Raw genomic sequence first — 24,567 nt, forward strand, 5'->3', positions numbered from 1 at the left:
CTCCAGCTTGTTCCTTCTCTCTTGCGCTCTCTCTCTCTCAAATAAATTATTTAAAAAACCACCAAAAAAACCCCATCCTGGCTATGGCTGTTTGGCTAAGTGGACAGAGCATGCCACTCTTGATCTTGGGGTGGTGAGTTCAAGTCCCACATTGCGTTTAGAGCCTACTTAAAAAATTAAAAAATATCCTGGTTCCGAGTGCCTGAGCGGCTCAGTCGGCTGGGCGTCTGCCGCTGGTTCGAGTGGTGATCCCAGGGTCCTGGGATCAAGCCCGGCATCAAGCTCCCTGTTCAGCCGGGAGTCTGCTTCTACCTCTCACTCTCCCTCTGTGCTCTCTAATAAATGAAATCTTAAAAAAAAAAAAAAAAAAAAAATCCTGGCTCTACCACTTACTAGACTGACATACCAACTTCCAAAGTACCTGAGCCTTGGTTCCTCATAATGTAAAATGAAATACAAATAATACCTATCTCATGGAATTGTCGTGAGGATTAAATAATATACATGTAAACAGCATACTATTGGGCCTGATACTTAGTAGGCACTCAATTACGATTATTAATGACTTCTTTTCACTTCTCCCAGATATGGTACAATGCTTGCGGGAGTTTTTGCATTTGGAGGGCGGGTATCTTGGAACATCACTTCATGGCCCTTCATGTACCTTACCCTGCTCACCCTACAAACCTCTTCCTGCACATTATACAGTCCTATCTCTTAATGTCCTTTCTCAAAGCTTCAGATAACATCAGAGGCTCCATACTGAATAATGTGCGTTGGTTTGAGAATGGAGTTCGGCGGACCTCGGTTCTGGGTCTGTGTTCTGCCCCTAATTTGACCACATGATCTGGGGCAGGTTACTTAATCTCTTCAGTGAGCCTTAAGCGTCCTCAGGTGTAAAAGGAGACTGCAAGGCTCAACCACTGCCACGGTCCCTTCAGATTCTAAAATGGGAAGATCTTGTTAACTCACCACAAAAGATTAAAAGTGACTGTAAATCCCTCCCACAGACTGTATATCCCTAAATACTCTCCCGAAACCCAGCTCAAACGCCACTGCTTCCTTTTTCTCTACGCCTCGGAATTCTGGACAAATCTCCAGCGTCCACATTAGACCTTGCGCACTCAAAAGGTTGGACCTCACTTTCCGCGTCAGGAGCGCCTACCCTTTTGGAAGCTCTTGCCGCAGTCCCGACCTCAGAGGGTGAGAGTAAGGACTGAATGGCACCATGTACCCAGAGCGCTTAACAGTGAGTGCCTGGCACAAGGTAAGCGCTCAAGAGACGTCGGTTACCATCAGTATTCAGCGGATCCCATACCCTTCCTGAGCTTCGGCTTCCTCAAGTAAAACGAGGCTGGACCGACAATGCCCAAAGCCCCCAGGACCGGGGCGGGGCAGCCTCAGAGCTGGGGGTCCCAAGGAGGGCCTGAGGGGCGCACACTACGCAAGGCAGGGTAGCCCGGGAAGACTGGCGGCCCTGAGAGTGCAGCCCGGCGCAGAGATCCGTCCTCTCACCTCCCGGGCTCAGCAGCAGCTTCAGCGCTTCCAAAATGCTCTCCAGACCGCACGTTTCCAGAGCCTCGCCGCCCGCAGCCTGTTGGGGGGCCGCCATGATTGGAGTGGAATGCGCCACTGGCGACCTACTCAAGCCGCTCGGCGGACCGGAATCGCCGCCATGTTGAATGTGGCGGAAGGTCAGAGGGGCGGAGCCTGTGGGGCGGGGCCGACTCGTGGGGTTGGGCGTTTCACAAATATTGTCTCAGGCCGCTTTTACTCCCCTGAGGGAAAAAAACAGCTAACACAGCCTGCCTACACGCACAATTTCAGAAATTCAGTATGATTAACCACTAAATAAAGAATAAGGAACAGAGAGGTACAGTAGTTGATCATGAAATAATACGTATCAGTATGAAAATAATTGGGTAGGGAAGCATTAAAAGTGAAGTAAGCAGATGCTGTGCCTATTATAATGAAGTTTGGATACATATAACAATATTCAACTGAATATTGTTGCATTTCTTTGTGAGTGATATTTATTTTTTTTAAGATTTTTTTATTTATTTAGAGAGAGAGAGAGAGTGAGCACAAGAGGGGGGAGGGTGGGAGGGAGAAGCAGACTCCCCGCTGAGCAGGGAGCACGATGCGGGACTCGATCCCGGGACTCCGGGATCATGACCTGAGCCGAAGGCAGTCGCCTAACCAACTGAGCCACCCAGGCGCCCTGTGAGTGATATTTAAAAACAAGTGCTGGGGTGCCCAGCTGGCTCAGTTGGTAGAGCATGTGAGTCCCCGCATTGGGCATGGAGTCTACTTTAAAAAAAATAAAAATAGTGCTAAACACAAATGCATCCATTCTGAATAGCTACAAATATTGCTATTGGTGATACAATATTTGAAACGGACTAATTACAGTTCCCAATAAAATTTAAATATTTGTGGGGCTCCTGGGTGGCTCAGTCGTTAGGCGTCTGCCTTCGGCTCAGGTCCCGTGGTCCTGGGATCGAGCCCCACACCGGGCTCCCTGCTTGGCGGGAAGCCCGCTTCTCCCTCTCCCACTCCCCCTGCTTGTGTTCCCTCTCTCGCTGTGTCTCTCTCTGTCAAAAAATATTTTTTTTTTAAATTTAAATCTTTGCTCTATTTTCATTCTTAGAAAATTCTGTGTATATTAAAATCATGCCTCCCAGCCCACCCACATAATGTTAATATGTAAAACAGCATTCGTTTCAGAGTCAGACCATCAGAGACAGGTTTTCATCTATGCAAATCCTGGTGTGACATCTTTTGTTTTTAAGATTTATTCATTTGAGAGAGAGAAGGGGGTGGAGAGAATCTCAAGCAGAATCCCAGCCGAGATTGGAGCCCCATGCCAGGCCAATCCTACAACCCCAAGATCACTACATGGGACTTGAACCCACCACCCTGGGATCAGGACCAGAGACACACAGGAGCCCCTCCTGGTGGGACATTCTAAACTCATGTTGTCCTCTCCCCTCACTAAAAGTCAATCTCTCGTATCATTCCCAACCACCCCCACCACCCACTTTCAGAAAGTGCTCCCAAATAGACTGTCCCACTTCCGCTGGAGATCCCCTGAGCTAGCCTGAGTTCACTCCTGAGGACAGCCCTTCAGCATTTAGCTGCTGGAAGTCTTAGGAAGTAGGATAGGCTCCACTGCCAGCCCCTCACCACTGAGAAAGAAGCTAGTCGTTTAAACTCCTTTCTCAGCCCCCGCCTGGTCACTCCCAGGACTTTTGGCTCCAGGCCAAGTCCATCAACCATCTCCTCTCTAAAGTGAGTAGATAACAGAACCATTTTTACAAAGCTATCCTAGGGAGTTAAAATGATACTATTTTCTTTTTTTTTTTTTTTAAGATTTTATTATTTGAGAGAGAGAATGAGATCGAGCATGAGACGGGGGAGGGTCAGAGGGAGAAGCAGACTCCCTGCTGAGCAGGGAGCCCGATGCGGGACTCCATCCCAGGACTCCAGGATCATGACCTGAGCCGAAGGCAGTCGCTTAACCGACTGAGCCACCCAGGCGCCCCCAAAATGATACTGTTTTCAAGTATTTAGCAATATCTGCCACAGAGGGGATGCTTTAAAAAAAATTGTACCTGTATCTTACTCTCCATCTCTTCCTCAAATAAAATCCTGCCAAAATATCTTTAAATTGGAAAAAAACATTTTTGAGGAGGAAATAAATGACCTACAAAATTACTACATCAGTCTTTTCATTGTGTTGTATATCTCACCCCAGACTTTGTCAGGCAATTTTTCTGAAGTTATGTGTGTAATCAAGTTCATTCTGGGGAATAAAAAATTTAAGGTCTCCCCATAAGGGCCACCGGAAAAAAAACAAGTCCCAAAACAAAAACAAAAACTTTAAGGTCATTTCGAGATACTAAACGTTCAGCGAAGTGGGTGTAAAGCATTGTGTGAGAAAGGCCGACCCCTAAGATTTGTGGGCATTGGGGTAGAACCACAAGTGGACCCCTTCATGCCATGTGCCTAAGTATTTCAAAGTATAAATCAAACCAGTAGACTGTTAAATAAAATATCGTCTATTCTCCTACTTTCAAAAATATACCAGGTTTGAATTGAGACTTGTCAGACTTGGCCTCAGAGTTCCATACTGGATGTGGCAGTATATGGGGAAAGCCAGCCTCCTACCTCTGGCCTCACCCCTTTTTCTTCTCGATAGTGTCTCCATCCTGCATTCACACATGTGGACACCACAGCCTGGATGTGCACACACCCTTAAGAAACTACCACTTGGCCCCCCTAAGGTTAGGGGCACACACACAGGGAGCGTGGGTCACCTTCCAGAAGGCAGACCAAGTGAAGAGGCCCACATAGCACTGGAAGCCGGCTAGGGATGGTTAGGGAATTCCAGAGCCCCAGAACTTGGAGTGAGGTCTGGGAGGAAGGTGAGGATTTGGGGTGGGCAATTACCCTAGGACTGGCATATTCCTTATCCATAAAGATACTCATCATGGAGGAGGCCAGGTGGGGGCCTGGAAAGCATGGGACCCAGAGTGGGGACCCTACTAGCCAAAACTAAGGGCGGTACTGGTGTGGGATTTAGAAAAGATTATTATAAGAAGGGCCCCAGAGCTGCGAATCCTTTATCCCGAAGTGTTATGGCACCAGATTTTATCATTTGGGCGCTAAAGGCTCAGATGCCACAAAAATGACACACCTATTTTCAAAAGCAGTGTCATAAAGATCCTATAAAATTTTTCCAGCAAAAAAAATATATCCCACATAGAACATTGGATGCATCTTAATACATATGATAGGATGTTGAGGAGTGCCTAGAGCCTATAAAGTTATAAATATAAGCTCTGCATCCAAAAAAAAAGGAAGCATTCTCAAGCTTCTCCCGCCCTAAAAAATCATTAAAATTGGCTTTTAATTACCCTACTTCCTTAGAATCCGGCATTTACACTTAAAGGATTTTAGTTTTTAGAACTGGATTCTGGCAGCCCCTTCCTTGGTTTGCTCTGGGCAACTTTGTTAAAACACTTAAGTACAGCTGGGAGGCTCCCTAGCAAATATGCTGTTAAATATCCATCAGAACCAATATGCATGAGAGCTACATGAGGGAGGATGCTGCTTCCCTGAAATGAACCATAAGGGGCTGTTCAAGACAAACACAGAGGTCTGTATTCACGGAAGGCAGATTCCATTGATTTGAACTCGACCAACAAGGAGCCCATTATCTGGGACTTGAGGGACAGCAGTCGAACGTCTTATCCAAGCTGGCTGGGGACTGCTTGCCTCAACCCAGAGAACTAACAAGGCTAATGGCACCCAATGGTTATCAGTTTTTTTTAGCTGTTTTACAGAAACATAATTCCCAGTAAAGACCCCAGCAAATTAAAGGTTCTTATGGGTACTTATCTTCTAGAAGAAGCCAGAGAAGAACCGGAGTGGCTGCACCCCTTTTCCCAAAACTGACCCCTTAAACTCTTACCCTACTTTTGTCAAAACCTTAGTCACTGTGATGATTCTCACCACTCCACAAAGGGGTCCCTGAAGCTCGTTGATTTTTCATTTATTTTATTTATTTTTAGAGCATTTTTTAAATTTAAGATTTTTTTAAGATTTTATTTATTTATTTGAGAGAAAGAGAATGAAAGGAGCATGAGAGGGGGGAGGGTCAGAGAGAGAAGCAGACTCCCTGCTGAGCAGGGAGCTCGATGTGGGATTCCATCCTGGACTCCAGGATCATGACCTGAGCCGAAGGCAGTCCCTTAACCAACTGAACCACCCAGGCACCCTAAATAACATTTTAAGTAATCTCTATACCCAACATGGGAGCTTGAACTTACAACTCTGAGATCAAGATTCACATACTCTACAGACTGAGCCAGCCAGGCTACCCAATTTTTATTTATTTTAAAGGAAAGATTTTCTCTTTGGATTACCACTCTCTTTAGCATTAATTAGATATCTATTGGAGAGGAAGAACTTTTCTCCATCCTCTTAGGTTCTGAGTAGGGAGGCCTGTGAATTAAACTGACAAAAGACAGATTAGTGAGAGAAAAGGCAGATTTTTCTTCACATCCAAGGGCCTTCACAGAAAAATGTGACTCAAAGAGGTGGTTAGAATTTGGGGCTTATACTCCAGCTTAACAGAGAAAGGGCACTTATCAGAAAACAAATGATTTTAAGAAAAGATAAATGAGATGGGAGATAGGATTTTTTGACAGTATCTGTTCAGGTGATTTTTTTTTTTTTTTTAAAGAGAGAGAATGCCCATAAATGAGCGGGGGGGGGGGTGCGGAGGCAGAGGGAGAGGGAGAGAGAGCATCTCAAGCCCACTCCACACTGAGCAGGGAGCCCAACACAGGGCTCAATCTCATGACCCCCAAAATCATGACCTGAGCCAAAATCAAGGCAGACACTCAACCCATGGAGCCACCCAGGCGCTTCTGTTGAGGTGATTTCTTATCCTGGGGTGCCAATTTCTAATCTCTGGTAGTAGGAGTCAATCCTCCCTGCTTATGAAACTCCATGGGAGGGGATTTACGACTGCTGAATTTGACGGGGGGCGGGGGCTCTGCTTTTAGGCAGATAAAGGGAGTCTAGGAAGAAAACCCCTACACAGTGGTATATTCTGGATCCCTTCATTCTTATTTCAACTGCCAGAGGCTCTTTACTGTCCCGGGTACCCTCCCCAGGCCAACTCATCATCCCTGCAAACTGACACACCTTCACAGAACACCACTTTGGATCACATAGTTGTCCTGCTCACAACACTTTGGTGGTTCTATCAGACCCACTAAATCCAGTCCAAAACAGAACACTTGGCCTTTTCTCTCCTAATACCCTGCATTTGCTTAAATGATTCCATCGACCCAAAACTCCCTTGCTGCACCCCTTATCCTATAATGAAAACAAGAGCTCACATTTAACAAGCACTGCCATGTGCCAAGCACTCTTCTAAATGCTTTATACATATCAACTCAGTGTTCACAACCATCCTATGAAGTAGGTCCAATCCTCCCTTTGGACATAAGGAAACTGAGGTAGAGAAAGATAAAGTAACTTGCCTAAGCCCACAGGTGGAAAGGACAGAAATCAGGATTTGAACTCAGGCAGCATGGCTCCCGTGTCAGACCTCGTCAGTCCTTGTCCGTACCCTCGGAACCAGCAAGAGGGAAACGTGCAAACACTTTCTCTGTTGTCTTTCTCCATCTCATTTACTGACTGGTGTAGCCCTCTGCACGTGGTAGGTACTTTGTAAACGGTTTAATTTTAATTTCTATAGAACCATTTTATTTGTCCTCATGGTATTTTATTTTTTCCTGACCTTATTGTGGTAAGATATGCACAAAGTAATGCCAAACCCAGCGTCATGATGTCTATTTTCTTCTGAGGGTTTTATAGTTTTAGCCCTTACGAGTCTTTGATCCATTTTATTTCTTGTATATGATGTAACAGTACGTCTAATTTCATTCTTTTGCACATAGACACCCAGTGTTCCCAGCACCGTTTGTTGAAAACACGGTCCTTTTGGCAGAGTGTGAGGAAAATAGTGACATCAATTAGCGATAGAACAGGATGGCAGCTACACTTGTGAACGTAGCATAATGCATAAACTTGCCAAATCACTAAGTTGTGCACCTACAACTAATGTAACATTGTGTCAGCTACACTCGTGTGTGTGTGTGTGTGTGTGTGTGTGTGTGGTCGTCATCCTTGTACTGTCAAAAAAAACCTTGCCTTTTCTCACTGAATGGTCTTAGCACCCTTGTAGAGTATCATTCGACTATCTAAGGGTTTACTTCTGGCTTCCCTATTTCTCTTTATAACTTTTTATTTTGGAATACTTTAAACCTGAAAAAAAAATTGAAAGGCTAGTACATGAACACTTGCATACCCTTCACCTGATTTAGTCATTATGAACATTTCGTCACATTTGCCTGTGTGCTACCACTCTTGACGTACTTTTTTGTTAAACCATTGATTTGCAGACATCACAACTTTATCTCTGAATTCATCAGTTATGTCCTAATAAGGTTCTCCTAGTGAACTATGTCCCCAAGAAAACTAGTATTTATTCAGGAATATCATCTACTCTAAGATCCGTATTAAAATTTGCCCAGTTTCCAGGTCACCAGATGGCTCAGTCGGTTAAGCATCTGCCTTTGGCTCAGGTCATGATCCCGGAGTCCTGGGTTGGAGAGCCCCATGTCACCTCAGGCTCCCTGCTCAGCAGGGAGTCTGCTTCTCCTTCTCCCTCTGCACCTTCCCCTGCTCGTGCTTTCTAATAAAAATCTTTTAAAAAATTGCTCAATTTTTCTTTAAAAAAAGTCTTCTATAGATTTTAAATTTTCACTCCTGGACCAAATCTAGGTCTATACCTTGGCAGCTTCTCAAACTATACATAGAACTACCAATATAACCTAGCAATTCTACTCCTGGGTAGATAGCCAGAATTTCCCAAAATTTTTGTATGCCAGTGTTCACTGCAGCATCATTCACAATAGCCACAAGATAGAAACAACTCAAGATGAACAGATGAGTAACACGTGGTGCATATATACCCAATGAAGTATGCAGTCCTGACACGTGCTGCAATACCCTGGGAACCATGAGTCCAGGTGAAACAAGCCAAGTTTAAAAAGACATGTATTACATGACACCACTTACATGAAATACCTAACAGAGTCAAATTCATGACCACAGCAAGCAGAATGGAAGTCACCAGGGCTGGGAGGGGAGGGAACAGGGAGTTACTTATTGCCCATGGTTATAGAATTTGCTTGGAATGATGCAGAGGTTCTGCAAACAGAGGTGATGGTTATACATTTTGGATATACTTAATATCACTGAACTGTACCCTTGAAAGTAACACATTCAGTTGAAACTATACTTCATATTCTGATCTTTTCCTGGGCTAGTGAAATATGGATGTTGACTCTCGTGATGCTTGGGCAGTGGCAGGCACAGCTTGCCAGTCCTGTGATCAGCAAGGTAAACAACCAACACACAACCATTCGGTTTCTCACTGCCATATTCAATAAGTAACACAAGCTATTCAACACTTTATTATAAAATGGTTTGTGTGAGATGATTTTATTCACTCTAGGCTAAAGTAAGTGTTCTGAGCACACTGAAAGTGGGTTAGGCTAAGCTATCATGTCTGGTGGATTAGGCATATTAAATGCATTTTTGACGTATTCTCAACTTATGATAATTTACTGGCCTGTAACCACATCAAAGTCGAAGAAGATCTGTATATTTCACCACCATTATAGAAAAAAATATACACACACACACACACACATATATATATATACATATACAATTATACCCCTCCAGCAGAGTGAAGTCACAGAACAGGGTTTCTCAGCAGCACCATTGACATTTTGGGCCCGATGGTTCTTTGTTGCACATGGCTGCCCCATGCACTGCAGGACATTTAGCCTTGACTTGAGGCCAGTAGCACCTCCTCAGTCATGACAACCAATGCATCTCCAGAAATTGCCCAATGTCCCCTGGGGGAGGGGTCCAGAGTCTTCCCTGATGGTGGACCACTGTACTACATAAACTTTGCTGACCGACTGAATGTTGTCTTAAGCTCTATTTTGGTCCCTTGGCTCTGCCCACAGTTTTTCCATTGACAAGAGAATTTTAAATGTTTCTCCACATACCAAATGGATTGATAGGCTTCAAATAAAGTGACCTTTTAAATGCAGTTTCCTGCACTCTGCCTGCAATAGAATTACACCAAGTTCTGGAGGAGTCATTTCAACACGAAGCTTCCTTCTTCACGTTTTGAGTGAGCTCAACTACCACTGGTCTTGCCTGGAATTGTGGTGTGACCAAATAAAACAAGTGTTCGACACTGGTTTAACAAAATTCTTTAATAAAATTTATAAAAATGAATATTTAAGAATTCTCTCAGCTTAAATTGTTTTCCTTTTCCACCCCCAAAGAAAATACAAAATTATCCGCACCCACACATGTATACACTCAAAATTATAGTAACATTCTCTACACAAGACTACATTAGAGTTTAAATTGCTAAAAAATCAAAAGAATTCCAAGAAGTGATTGCAGGAATGATTTTTTTTCCTTTGAAAAACAGCTGACAGTAAAGCAATTTAGATAAAATTATTTTCTGTGGTTGTCAAAAGTTTCTTGAAGTTCGCATTTCAATTAAAAGAAGATCCAAATCAAAGTTCTCTCCACCCTCCCCTTGCTAGCACCCTTTAGTGCCATATTTTCTTCCTGCTCCTAAGGGGAAAAAATTGGATTTCCTAATATCCTCGGTTTTCTACGAACTCTTGGAATTTGGGGTAAATGTGTCCAGATCAGCCAGCATTTTCTGTAGACATCAACAAAAGCAGGCACCTGGGGATTCTGGGCTTCAGGTACAAACTCTGGTCTGAGGATCCTGATAGGACACACATGTTGAGATTCTTCCACTCTTCAGAATTTTCAGGACTAGAGGTAAGAGCCACCTCAATCATCCTCAGCCTCAGTTTGCTAAACTGCCAGGCTCAATGACACATCTCTCCTGCCACCTCCAAGCACATTTCTCATGTTGCCCTCAGCTGTGACAAACCTCCTTCCGTCTTTGGCTGCAGCACTTAGGCACCATCATTAAGTGTTGAAAGAGATCACTCTTGAGTGATAAATGAACATTAGAAGTTGAGTGGCACCTGAAAACTCACCACCTTTTCTGCTCAGCGCTCCCCATTTAGAACCAAAGTACCTCAATAATGACATACACATAACAAATATATTTACGCAGAACAAGTAAATGGATGGACACCAATTTCAAGTTATGTACTTAGGAAATAAAAAAGGAGAACCATTAAAGGTCTTACGAGTCCACAATACCCAGTCACACTCTGGCCAGGCTAAGACCAAGTCTCCTATCCTGAAATGGCCCAACAATTTCTCCATCAGAGAACTCCTGTCTGGGGCAATAGAAGTTCAAAAGGAGTAAGAGTGGGTATTAGAACAGGGGACACCAGAGCAGTGATAGGAGAAAAAAAGAACACAAATTAAAAATAATTACACAGACACACACACAATAGGGTAGTTGAGTCCCCCCCTTTCTTTAAAAAAAATGAGACAAAAGCGTGTAAGGAAATCTGTAAATTGCTAGCAGAACCTAACCTCCAAGTTGCTAGCAGAACCTTCTGGAGGCTGAAGCTATTCTTTTGAAATATTAAACGTGTGGGTGGCTTTTGGACAGCATCACCATTTAAAGAATGATGAAAGAAAAAAAGCTTCAAAGAACAGGTCAAAACACAGATTAGATCTATCAAGTGGTAATACTAACTATCCTAACTGCATCACTGAGCAGTCTCTCTTCCCCAGAAACTCATCTCAAGTGAAGGGAGCTGGAAAACCATGACCCCTGCACTCTCCCCCACATGGCGTAAGGACCCATCTCCTTCCTCATTTGTCTCAAGACCCCTAGTCGTCCTCCCCACCCCCGTACATGTCCGCCAGCTTCTTGAAGCGACTGCCCCATTCGTTCAGGTAGTCATAGTCCTGGTCTTGGTCTGACTCTGAGGAGTTCAAGGAGCTCAGACTAGCAGCTTCAGAACCGCTTCCTTCATAGTCAAACACGAGCAGAGAGTCGTAAGGAGGAGCGGTGGGGTCAGTGTCCGCTGCCTTCAGGTTCTAAAGGAGGAGGAAGACAGGAGGATCTTTCAATGAAAGGAATCTCTAGGTGCCTCCAGCAACATGTAATGCACGATAACGCAACCATCCTACAGAACACCAGGAGCAGTCAGCACCAATAAGGTAAATGGATATAGACAATATACTGTTGATGAAAAGACAACACCACGGGTAAAGATGCAGAATGTTTCCCCCTAAACTAATGACACATTTTATATAGAAGGGAGAGAAGCCAGTCAGGATGGACAGAGGCTGAAAACAATGAGGACAGTCGTACTGGTCCATACAACATTTCCACCTGGAAAGGTCTGGAAGGATGACTGCCAAACTGTTAACAGTTAACTCTAGCGAGTTAAGTTGGGGCATGAAGAAAGGACTTGCATTTTTTTTTTCTTTATATACATTTTCAAAGTTTATTACTATAAGTAGCAAACACTATTTTGTAATTAAAAAAAGAAGAAGAAAAAAAGAAAAAAGCTACTATCAGCTGTGATGACAGACAAATGCATGTGACTGGAGCAAAGGACCTGAATTCAGATTATCTAAAAGGGAGGCTTTAACTGGCCCTTCCCATTCCCAGCTTCCTAGAGTATCCAGCCTGGTCACTTCAAACACTTCTGTGCTTTGTGTAGGTCCTGGTGAGGACTCCCATGGGAGCGAAAGCAAAACCAGCCTCTACCATGAAGACCCGCGGAGGGCCACTGGACCATCAGAGAAGCTCTGAAAATCATTCCAGTAACTGAGCAAGGGATCAGGTAACATAGTTTAAGGAAATAGATCCTGCCGGACTGTTATCTTACTTACTGGTTCTTTGCTCATCCCGACCCCCAATTTGTCCTCATCTCACCCTAAGCTAATTAACTTAATGCCTTATTTCTCATTCTCCCTTGCAGATAAGGACAGTTCTGGCCAATAACATAGGATGAACTCCCTACTTGTATTGACAGTTTGCTAGAACAAAGACTTATGGCCTCTGCTCTGCCCTTCCTACTTCTTCTTGACTGGAATACAGACCCAAGGCCTAGAAGTGTGGCAGCCATCTTGTGATCATGTGGCAACAACATGAGAACAAGGATTTATGAGGTTAATCTCCTCATATCTGTTTAAACTTCTGGAATTCATAGCTGAATGTATTTCCAACTTACACAAATTGATGCTATTTTTCTGGCCCTTAGGTAGACCTGTGATACACATTTAATATCACATCCCAACCAGCAGTGGGATGCAGGGGCAAAGAGAGCCATTAGTGAAACCAAATTGGATCTCCACTGAATCTCTTTAGTTTCATTTCTAGTTCTACTAAATCCTCACAAGCAATTCTTGGTTTTGCCATATGGATACTGCAAATTCATTAGGAACAGTCTGAAGTGCTTTTAGTTCTGAAATTCAGATGAGACACAAATAAAAAATAGCATTCAGGGATCAGGCAAGGAGAAAATGTGGTAAAGCAAAGAATCTAAAAACTTTTTCCTCACTTTCAACCCAACTGCTCCTGAGTGTAGAGATGAGCTGCACCTTGGCTTTTGATTTGCTAACTTACTTCATCAATAAAATTTCCAATTTCATCAGGATTGGCAGGGCGGGGCCGGTACTGGGGCACACTCAGGAGGGTTGGCGCCACATCATTGCGAGTCACTTCGGGCCGAGCATCCAGGCCCCTGTGCAACTGGCTCAAGTCAAAGTCCTTTGGAGATAAAAGTAAAAGCAGAGCAAAGAGTAAAAAACAAACCAAAAACAACAAAAAAAAAAAAAAGAAAGAAAAAGAAACAAACAGACAAAACACAGTCACAAATCCAGGGCTATATTTGGGTTATAGATTCCGGTATCAGATTATGCCCTTTCAACTGCATGGTAGTTATAAGCATGTGCCAATGTAATCTGAAATGACAGTTTGTAACCTAAGAGTTTCCAAAATAGCACTAGAAGGAAGAACAGCATAAAAGGATTGTGAGGAACAACTGTGGGCTTGGATGTGGACTGCTGTACCTAAGTGACTAAGGCCCAGCTGATCTACAGGTTCTTGAGAGTCTAGCTGCCATAGACTGAATGTCTGTGTCCCTTGCCAAATTCACACATTGAAACCTAATCCCCCACATGGTGGTATTTGGAGGTGCGACTTTTGGGAGGTGATCGAGTCGGGAGGGTGGATGGAGCCCTTGGGAACAGGATTAGCACACTGATAAAAGATACGCTAGAACTCCCCTTCTGCCGTGTTGAGTGCACTTGAGATTATGGCTGATTGTGAACCAGGAAGCAGGTCCCCACCAAACACCAAATCTGTTGGTGCCTCGATCTTAAGACATCCCAGCCTCCAGAACCATGAGAAAAACTTCTGTGGTTTTTAAGCAACCTGTCTGTGACATCTTGTTATAGCAACCCACACGGACTAAGACACTAGCTGAGGTCAGCAGTTATCCCACAAATGCCTGAAGGACAGTTCTCTGTACCCCCTAATACGCTGTACAAAGCAGGCATTGAAATTCTAATCAATGGCTGTTCTTCCAAACCAGAGAGCTCAGCAAGCATGCTCATGCATGGCCAGAGTCAAAGCAGAACTCTGAGATGGGGCCCGAGGTTCCTTTTTTTTTTTTTTTTTAAGATTTTATTTATTTATTTGACAGAGAGAGACACAGCGAGAGAAGGAACATGAGCAGGGGGAGTGGGAGAGGGAGAAGCAGGCTTCCCGCAGAGCAGGGAGCCCGATGCGGGGCTCGATCCTAGGACCCTGGGATCATAACTTGAGCCGAAGACAGACGCTTAAGGACTGAGCCACCCAGGCGCCCCCCGAGGTTTCCTTTCTAAATAGAATACACATTCACAAAAAATTCTCCAAAAGGTTGCTGACTGGCCCAGTCAGTAGACTATCCAACTCCTGATCTCGGGGTCATGAGTTTGAGCCCCACATTGGGCAAAGAGATTACTTTTAAAAAAATCTCCAGAAAACTCTAGGCTAAGGCAAGACCATCTTTAAAATCAGGGAACATAAAGAAGGCCTAAAGAAGCCCTAACATGTACAGTAAGAAAAAAAAAGTTTAGCATACCTACAAGCTCAAGTGAAACAAAATATTACAAAGTAGCTGCCTTATGTCGAGGATAATTTGAAGTTTGTATCCTGAGAACAGTGACAGGGAGACTAGGCTCTGGAGTCACACTACCTGGGGTTCTCCTGCTTACTACCTGTGTGACTGGGCAAGTTACTTAGCTGCCCTTGGCCTCTGTTCATTCATCTGGGTGCTGAAAAGAACAATGTTATTTCAAAGGTCTACCTTCTCCTAATCATTGCTTCTTCCAAATAAAGAGATCGCCATTTAGCTTTGTATCACGGGTTTTTTGTTGTTGTTTTTTAAAGACTTTATCCATTTATTTGAGAGAGAGAGAGAGAGAGAGAGAGAGCGCATGCACAAGCACAGGGAACGGCAGGCAGTGGGAAAGGGAGAAGCAGACTGCCCCCTGAGCAGGGCAGCGGGGCTTGATCCCAGGACCCTGGAATCATGACCTGAGCCAAAGGCAGATGCTTAACGACTGAGCCACCCAGGCGCCCCAAGATTTTATTTATTTGACAGAGACACAGCCAGAGAAGGAACACAAGCAGGGGGAGTGGGAGAGGAGAAGCAAGCTCTCCACTGAGCAGGGAGCCCGATGCGGGGCTCGATCCCAGCACCCTGGGATCATGACCTGAGCCGAAGGCAGATGCTTAACCACTGAGCCACCCAAGTGCGCCATGTATCACGGTTTTAAAAATGTACCTGATCCTCTTCTCCACCTCCTTCTTCATCATAATAGTAAACGTTGTCCCGGGTGTCATCTTCTGGGGGTAGCAAGGGCTCTTTGACCACCCCTCTCCTCCGAACAAACAGCAGAAGCAGCAGAATCAGGACTGGGGTGGGGGACAGAGAACGAGGGGAGCCATGGGTCAAGAAAGCCATAAAAAGCAGCTCTCACAGAGCACCACAGCCCTGCCTACCAGACAGATGGCTGCCAGACAACCCGCGCACGGACGCTCTCACACCCGAACTTAGTATGTGCAATGTAACATCCTGGACAAGTACAGGGGAACTCAAGTGTGGTCTTTCACTGGACTTAAACCAATCAGTCATTTCCCAGAATCTGAGCTAATAAAATGCTCCAGGCAGAGGAAATTAGGGACAAAGGCCCTGAGGCAGGAGCATGATGGCCATGATTAAGGAGAGGCGAGGTCAGCGGGGTGAGCGAGGGAGGAAGTAGACAGGGGTTCAGAAGGGTGGCAGGGATGTGGCAACTACTAAAGGACTTTGGCTTTGATTCTGAACTAGAACCACTGAAGGTCTGTGAGCAGGGCTGGGTCAGCCTAAATGTGATGGACAGATGCGTATTATTTTTAATCAGTTCCAAGGAATGGGACACAGACCATTCAACAGCCTGGTAATATTATTTTCTCTTAAGATAAAAATCACATAAGCAAGCTCTAAAATCTGTTTAATTTCCAAAGTTTTCATCTGATCTTGGGATATTTCTAGGCTAGAGAAGATGAACAATTGTTAAAAATCTTTGAACTATTTACTGTGACTGAAAAAAATATGATTTTGTATTTTTTTTAAATAGGTGCTTGTGCCCGAGTTTCTCTAAAGGACACCCTACTGAAGCAGTATTGCACTGAAACAAAGAGGTTGCATAGACTTGGGGAAAAGATTTCTTACAAGTACCCAACCTCCCTATTGTTTCTGAAATCATCAAGATTCCAAGACCTTATTCAGATGAACAATTTAACTTCCTTGACCACGATTCAGTGGGCCAAGACCTGTCTTAGCACCGAGGATACGGTAGTGAAGACCATGTAAGATGCAAATAGTCACCATCCACATGGAGCTTTGAGCAACTAAAAGCAGGTTATCATTTCCAAGAAGATACTACTTATCAAACATTACTTAAATGTCACTTAAAGGAAAGTAACCAAAATAGATACTGTTATCACTTCAGGAAATACTGCCCCACACACTGTACCACAACCTCAGTATTCCCAGTGGGATTCCCATAAAGCCTGGCACAAAGCAAGCAACCAAATATTGAGGGTCTACATGAAAACCTTCATATCCTGGCATTTTTCTAGTGTCATCTTGGAAGTGTAAGTTCTACGCTTGCCCACAAGGAAGAAGTTGCAAGTCATGGCATTGCTGGCATTGCTCCTGCTTTCAATACGGTTCCACATTTGAACATTCTGTAGTGCTGCTCTTGTCCTCTGTGCCTAATAAAATGTATCCCAAACACACTGAGGTAAGGCTATTACTCAAAAGTCAATTGTTTTAAGTGTAATGACAATCTTTAATATTTTTCTTAGAATGAAAGTACTAGTTAGTAACTGTTGTCCCCAAAGCTGACTGGCCCCGTCAAATCTAACTGGAGTAGGAAGGCAGGCGGCAGGCAGGGCTTGCATGACCCCAGCCATGATGATGGCAGAAGGAAGGTGAATTCACCTCACCCTACAGTGGCCATTAAGCCAGGTAAACCCTGAGGAACAGAGGTCCAGAAAGCTCAGTGAATTCTGAACAACACACTCTCCTTCCTTCTCAGCTTTGAGGGGACACAATCAGCAGAGGGCGGGAGCGAATGAATCTGCTGGAGCAGAAAGCAGCAGGATTAAGAACATCTGTGTTGGGTCTAAACTGAAACCCTTAACAAGTCTAAACGAGTGATGCCACTGCTCCAAGAACTTTCTTCTACTCCAGCCACGCTGGCCTCCTCTTTGCCCTCCACAGTCTGATGGAGTCTTCCTCTCTGTGCCTTCACTAGCGTGGGAACCCTCACAAATGCCCCTCTGACCATCTGGATGCCACCAGCCTCTATCCCAACCATCCTACACCTTCCTTGAGCGTCAACTCACATCAACTCACATCCTTGAGGGACAACTCACATCGTCTGATCACAAAGGCATTCATGACCTGGACCACCCTTTCCAGCCCCTAATTTATAAACCACCTTTGGAATTTTTCTAATGAACTTGCCATCACAAGCTTTTAGAAACCATCACAGCATTTGTGTCAACCCTAGGGGCCAGTCTCTAGGTGGTCTCTCTCAGTTTGAAGGACTATGGTAGAACTGCCATAGCTCCCTCCAGTGTCCTTTTAGCCACTGAATACTCACTGTTCACCCTACACTCCACCCCCATCCTCTGCCAAGGTTTAAATGGGCACATGGCCATCCAGTTCAAGTGGGAAATTCTAGGTGTGGCTGTGTTTGGGCCAGTGGGATGGGAATGAAGGTGATTTGTGTCATCTCCAGATACGTGCTTTCCACTTTCTCCGTCATCCCTTCTCCAGGATGGACTGTAGAATGTGGAAGCAGAAGTGGTGGTGGTAAGCGGGACAGCTCGGACCATGCTGATGATGAAAGGACCCCAAGGCCTTGCTGCTCCAAGCTGGTCCAAGGACCTGCAACATCTGCACCACCTGGGAGCTGGTTACAAACGTGGAATCTGAGGACCCCACCCCAGACTCCCCAGATCACCAGCTCAGAATCCGCATGCAGGTGATTTGTATGTACTTGAGCATGAGAAGCACTGCCCTGGGGTGAAAAACCCATGCCCACTCATGAAAAAACTAAATAGAAGACTGGGTTCCTGTTGATCTCATGGAACAGGGCTGCCTTCCAGTCTTGGCCAACTTCTCTCTGAACTGTTCAGTAAGGGATAAAGCTCCCCCATTTTAGAAGCCAAAGGCTGAACCGCTTGCCAGGCGTACGTACTTAGTAAAGCGAGGATTCCTCCAAGAATGCCCAGAATGGCGGGAACCTGCAAGCCTGCTTCGGCGTAGGCCGCCGTCCTCTTGCAGCTGTTGACGACCCCTTCGCAGTCACACATGAACACATCTAGGGTGGTCACCTGGTCCTTGTTCTGGTTATCTGTGAGCTTAAGATTTATTTTGTAGTCACCCAACTCTAAGGTTTTCTTCGGCTTCAAAATTAGAGATTCATGGGCTGGAGGAAGCAACAAAAATAAATGATGGGACAAGGGGAGGGGAAAAAAACCTCATTCTAGAATAAAATTATTAGGGTCAAGAAAATTGGAGCTGCTTGGGTCGTAGATTACTGGCCCGTACGTTGCAGAGTCAGATACCATGAAGGGAAAGGGAACTTGGTGGAATGCCTCAAATGTAGAAGGGGCAAATGAACACACATCAAACAAAAGGGGTGACACGTGGAAGTGGAGAAGGGAATTTCAGAAGGGGGGAGGGCAGGAGCAGGGACGGGAGCAGGGAAAGCACCAGGTCAGAGCAACGTTTCTGAAGTAAGACTCCAGTCCCCACCTTGGTCATTGTACTCAATGGTCCAGTTGACACTTGCCCCGTGTGTTAGTTCTGCTGTGAAGGGAGATGTGTTGGGGGGGAGATCTGGATCAATGATGTTGATGACACGAGGCTGTGGATTCTTCTGACAGAAGTCCATATTTCGAGGTTCTGGTATGGGGCCATTGTCATTCACATCAGAGAGGATGAGGAGAAGGGTTCCCGTTCCAGTAGCAACTGGAGAACCTAAGAGAAAATACATAGTAAATGTCACAGCTCAAGAACATTCATGAAGCTCTACTGATTCCCATCAGACCAAATTCCAGTCTTGGCTTGGCTCTTTAGGGAGCCATCAGCTCTCCCCATCATGGGGCATCTTCACTTCAGATCCGGCTGCTCTCTGACATGCTTATTTCCTGCTTTGACAACAATTATTCAAATTAACCTCACACCAAGGACACCTCCTTCCCTCTTCTACACATACCTTTATGCACTCATTAAATTTTTTTAAAAGTTTTTATTTATTCATTTGACAGAGAGAGAGCGAGCACACAAGCTGGAGGAGAGCCTGCGGGAGAGGGAGAAGCAGGCTCCCTGCTGAGCAAGGAATCCAATGCGGGGCTCAATGCCAGGACCCTGGGATCATAACCCGAGCCGAAGGCAGTTGTTTAACCGACTGAGTCACCCAGGCGCCCCTGCACCCATTAAATTTTAACCACTCCAAGAATTTCTCATTGCCCCCCCCCACCAATTCTCCCTTTTCAGAACTTCTATGGCTTGAAGGTCATTATCAAAGGGCTGAGCTTTCTAAATTGCTGCAAGTTGCTTTTCAAAAACAAAAACAGACTTGGACATTTCTGTGTACATTTCTTTTACATTGTGATATAGCACCTAGCATACGGGGGTTGATAAAATAGACACTCAAGTATTACCATCAATATTAGTTCACTATAGAGAAAAACACAGGACTCTTATCTCAAACCTGTAAAGAGTTATGCCTGGGTAGCCAGACTGTGATTATTTTTTTTTACCCTTTAAAAAAATCGTGGTTAAAACAAACCATGCAGCATATAATTTACCATCTCAAACATTTTGAAGTTCATTTTACATTTTAGGTTCAACAGTGTTAAGTATATTCACATTATCGTGGAACAGATCTCCAGAACCTTGTCATCTTGTAAAACTGAAACTCTGTACCCATTAGACAACTCCCCACTTCCCTTTCCCTCCCAGCCCCTGGTTACCACCATTCTATTTTGTCTCTATGAATCCGACTGCTTTCTTACCTTAAGTGGGACCATACAGTATTTGCCTTTTTGTGACATGGCTTTTATTCAGTATAATGCCCCCAAGATTTATCCATGTTTGAACGTGTGACAGGATTCCCTTCCTTTTTTTAAGGTTTAATAATATTCCATTGTATGCATATGCCATATTTTATGTTTAAATCTTTTTTTACCTTATCATGTGAATTAAAAACAAATAGGAGGTGTCATTTAAAATTTTTTCTAATTAAAAAAGAAGCTAACAGGGTGCCTGGGTGGCTCAGTTGGTTAGGCGACTGCCTTCGGCTCAGGTGAGGATCCTGGGGTCCTGGGATCAAGTCCCACGTCGGGCTCCCCCTGCTCTGTGGGGAGCCTGCTTCTCCCTCTGCCTCTGCCTGCCACTCCCCCCTGCTTGTGCTCGTGCGCTCTCTGTTTCTCTGGGTCAAATAAATAAATAAAATCTTAAAAAAAATACAAATAAAATAAAAAAGAAGCTAACACATTTTCTACGAAACCTCATTCTCCTTCTTCTTAGACCTTACATTAAAAAGTATTGAGTCGGGGCGCCTGGGTGGCTCAGTTGTTAAGCGTCTGCCTTCGGCTCAGGTCATGATCCCAGGGTCCTAGGATCGAGCCCCACATCGGGCTCCCTGCTCAGCGGGAAGCCTGCTTCTCCCTCTCCCACTCCCCCTGCTTGTGTTCCCTCTCTCGCTGTGTCTCTATCTGTCAAATAAATAAATAAAATCTTAAAAAAAAAAAAAAGTATTGAGTCATGCACAAAGGAACACTTAAAGGAATCATTCAGCACCATCACACCTGAGCCATGATTATCAGGTCAGGCATCGGCAAACTAAGGCCTTCCAGGCAAATGAGGAAGCAGTTGTGCCCATTCCCCCCTTTACAGATCGTCTATGGCTGCTTCTAGGCTGCAAAAGCCATCAAGATCACATGGCCTATAGATACTAAAATACTTACTCCCTGGCCCTTCCTTCACAGAAAGTTTGCCAAGGCACGTTCAGGAGCCATTTCCTCCACTTACTTCCAGGCCAGGCTGGAGAGTTTCCATGTAGCAGCTGGCCAGTGCGGCTGAAGCCATGGGCTAGCTTTTCCCTTCAGACAAAAGCATTCTGCGAATGGGACCCCATCATGGCCTTACTTGCGTCGCTCTCTGCTTTTAACCTGCTAACTCCTAAATACAGCTCCAGGAGCAGGCTTCAGATTCTAACTGAAGAGGCCAGGCTCATCCTTCCCCAGCACCATCACAATGCGATGGAGGGCCACCTGTCCAGCCCCATCATGGCCTTACCTGCCTTGCTGTGTTTTCTAGATTGTCAAGTCTGGCATTACTACCTCAGGAAGCTGGAGAGTTAGCGAGGGAAATAGAATCCATCACAAGCCCAGGAAGCAAGCAGTTTCTAACAGTAATTCTGTTTCTAAATATCCAGCCAAGGGAAATAGTTGCACACAGAGGCATGGACAAGGATGTTTCCTTATCAAACTCATGGCAATAATGAACAGGTAGACACCATCCCAGTGCTCTTTAATGCGTGAACGATTCAAGTATGCTATAACCAGATAACATTATTTTATTATGAAGAGGTAGATTTATAAGGTGCCAAAGTAGATCTGTGTCTTTAAAACATATTATAAATAATAGCAAATAAATTAAAACTTTAATTTAAATCAACATGTATGAAACAATGGTTTTTATTATAAAAACAAAACCAGGCTGTAAACTAGATTGTGGCTTTATAATAAACTCTATTTCTATATGCATATAAATGTATTCAAATACACAAGAGCAGTCTGGAAGGAGCCACATTTCACTACTAATGATGAGGATAAAAATTATGATAGTCCTTGTAGAGCAGGCACTCTTCTAGGGCACTTTTACATAAACAAACTCATTCAAAATCCAGACGGGGTATTATCATTTTGTCAGACAGAGGAACTAAGGGACATAAGCTTTAGTCCGAAGATCTAGACCCAGGCAGTCTGGCTCCCGTGGGGAAGGAGTCGGTTCAGGTATAAAGAGCTTCTGCTTGACCTAATTACTTGTACTTTCGAAAATTGCACGCTTTAAGAATACAAGAAAAAGAATGAACTCCTGCCTCTCAAAGAAGGGTAGGGGGCGATGAAGCACGCTAGCCAGACAGGTGAGACAGCAAAAGTCACATACTAAGGGCACCCTTACCCGTATCAATGGCTATAATGAGGGCCTCGTACGTGCTGTTCTTCACATGCTCCGTGTCCTCTCTGTCCAGCTCAGCCCGAGTGAAAATGGCACCAGATTCTGGATTAATCTCCAGCCAATTGGCAGCATCCCTCCAAATCCGATACCTGAAATGGCACAAGCTCTGGCTTAGAATAGTACAGCAAACGGCACATGGCTGAAGAAGGCTAAGGTTCCTCTTTGTTGATTGATCAGATCTACAGCAGAGTATGACCATCCATGTCCCCTTCACCTGGATTCACCCACCGGGTAAACCCTTTAAGAGTGAGTTGCAGACACCATGTTCTTTTACTCAGAAATACTTCAGCCCATGTTATCCCCTAAGAACAGAGGCATTTTCTGAGGGAGAGAGAGAAGCAGGCTTCCCGTGGAGCAGGGAGCCGGATGCGCGGCTCGATCCTAGGACCCCGAGATCATGACCTGAGCCGAAGGCAGACGCTTAACAACTGAGCCACCCAGGTGCCCCATGGCATGTATTTAAATTGTCAATTTCCACAAAACTGTCCTCCAGAACATCCCTGCCCAGATTCTGGATCCCTCCAGAATTAGACATCATGTTTCCCTAATTTGGAACTGGTCCTCAGCCTTTCTTTTCTTTCTCAACACTTTTTGGAAAAGTGTAGGCCAGGGGCGCCTGAGTGGGGCATTCGGTTAAGCACCTGACTCTTGGTTTCTGCTCAGGTCATGATGGGTCTTGAGATCAAGCCCTACATCGGGCTCTATACTCAGCATGGAGTCTGCTTGAGGTTTTTTCTCCCTCTCCCTCTGCTCCTCCCCCGAGCTCGCCCTCTCTTTCCCTGAAATAAGTAAATAAATCTTAAAAAAAAAAAAAAAAGGTAAAGTGCAGTTTACTTGTTTTGTAGAAAGCCCCTCAATTTGGGTTGTCTGATTATTCCCTCCTAAGTAGTTTTGTGGTTTTTATTTTTTATTTTTTTGAAGATTTTATTTATTTGAGACAGAGAGAGGAGCAGGGAAGCAGAGGGAGAAGGAGAAGCAGACTCCCCACGGAGCAGGGAGCCCAATACGGTACTCGATCCCAGGACCCTGAAATCATGATCTGAGCCAAAGGCAGACGCTTAAGCAATTGAGCACCTTGGCGCCCCTCCCTCCGAAGTAGTTTCAAGTTATGCAAAGGAAGGGGAAGCAAGAACAGTGTGGAGGTGATGTGTGTCCTCAGTGTATCATTCGCATTAGGAGGCACATGACGGCTGTTCTTTTCATGGTGATATTCACTTCAATCACTTGGTAAGGGCACAGGCAACCAGATCTCTTTAAAGCAAAAGTTCCTTTTTTTCTCTTGGTAATTAATCTATGACCTGAGGGGAGAAAATGTGACAATATCCTGTTCACCAACTGACTTAAATCCAAGAGATTTAACATCTACGGACAATTCTTCCCTGAAGCAATGAATACTATGACCCTATGTGTTTTTAAAAGCAAAACTCTTTCAGACCAGCTCCCCAAGGGGTACAGTAGCTCTCAAATGGTGGCAACATACCACGCAGCACCCCCACCATGAGCACTATGAGGTTTGGGTTCACACAGTGGCCCGAGGGTGGGTTGTACTATTGGCCTTTGTTGGTAGGTGCCAGAGAGGCTCAAGTTCCTTCCTGTCTTACAGAGGAAGAAAAAAGTTTTACTCAAAAAATCCTGTTAAGCAACACCTTATTAGGAGGACCAGAAACATTCAATCCGAGGGAACAAAGGCATGAAAAACAAAGATAGGGGTGCCTGGGTGGCTCAGTTGGTTAAGCATCTGCCTGCGGCTCAGGTCATGATCTCAGGGTCCTGGGATCAAGCCCCGAGTTGGGTTCCCTGCTCCGAGGGGAATCTGCCTCTCCCTCTCCCTTTGCCCTCCCAGTACCATGTGCTCTGTATATATAAAATCTTTAAAAAGAAAAAGAAAAACAGAGATACAGTGCCCAGTCATCTGCCAAGGTCATGGGAAGACTCAGAAAAGGAAACAAATAACCTAAGGACGAAAGGGCCTTGGATACCCGTGGGTACATCCTCACCTCTTTACAAGTACAAAGCCATGAACCACATAGAGTGGTCTTTATTCCAGAGGTAAGGGCTTCAACACACACTAGTAAGACTTGGTCCCTGTACTTGCTCAAAGAGAAGTTTTTTTGTTTTTTTGTAAAGATTTTGTTTATTT

At 44.6% G+C, this 24,567-nt stretch overlaps 2 protein-coding genes across 4 annotated transcripts in view; both read right to left on the bottom strand.

Annotated features, from left to right (window-relative positions):
- The window catches only part of TANGO6 (transport and golgi organization 6 homolog), a 194,521-nt gene extending 192,848 nt beyond the window's left edge, over window positions 1-1,673 (bottom strand). For both annotated transcript variants that reach the window (XM_073880079.1, XM_025888967.2), the window contains exon 1: window positions 1,516-1,673. In XM_073880079.1, the coding sequence (XP_073736180.1) occupies window positions 1,516-1,612 (97 nt within the window). In that variant the 5' untranslated portion in view covers window positions 1,613-1,673. The remainder of the gene's footprint in view (window positions 1-1,515) is intronic.
- An 8,190-nt stretch (window positions 1,674-9,863) lies between these two features.
- Window positions 9,864-24,567, bottom strand: part of CDH1 (cadherin 1) — a 77,987-nt gene continuing 63,283 nt past the window's right edge. For both annotated transcript variants that reach the window (XM_025889051.2, XM_073880078.1), the window contains 6 exons: window positions 22,371-22,516; window positions 18,933-19,157; window positions 18,373-18,603; window positions 15,402-15,532; window positions 13,196-13,339; window positions 9,864-11,655 (listed from right to left, as the gene is read on the bottom strand). In XM_025889051.2, coding sequence (XP_025744836.1) covers window positions 11,446-11,655; window positions 13,196-13,339; window positions 15,402-15,532; window positions 18,373-18,603; window positions 18,933-19,157; window positions 22,371-22,516 — 1,087 coding nt within the window. In that variant the 3' untranslated portion in view covers window positions 9,864-11,445. The remainder of the gene's footprint in view (window positions 11,656-13,195; window positions 13,340-15,401; window positions 15,533-18,372; window positions 18,604-18,932; window positions 19,158-22,370; window positions 22,517-24,567) is intronic.

Source organism: Callorhinus ursinus, unplaced genomic scaffold (assembly GCF_003265705.2).
Source record: "Callorhinus ursinus isolate GAN/ISIS: 27379988/994484 unplaced genomic scaffold, GSC_fseal_2.0 scaffold37, whole genome shotgun sequence".
NCBI lineage: Eukaryota > Metazoa > Chordata > Mammalia > Carnivora > Otariidae > Callorhinus > Callorhinus ursinus.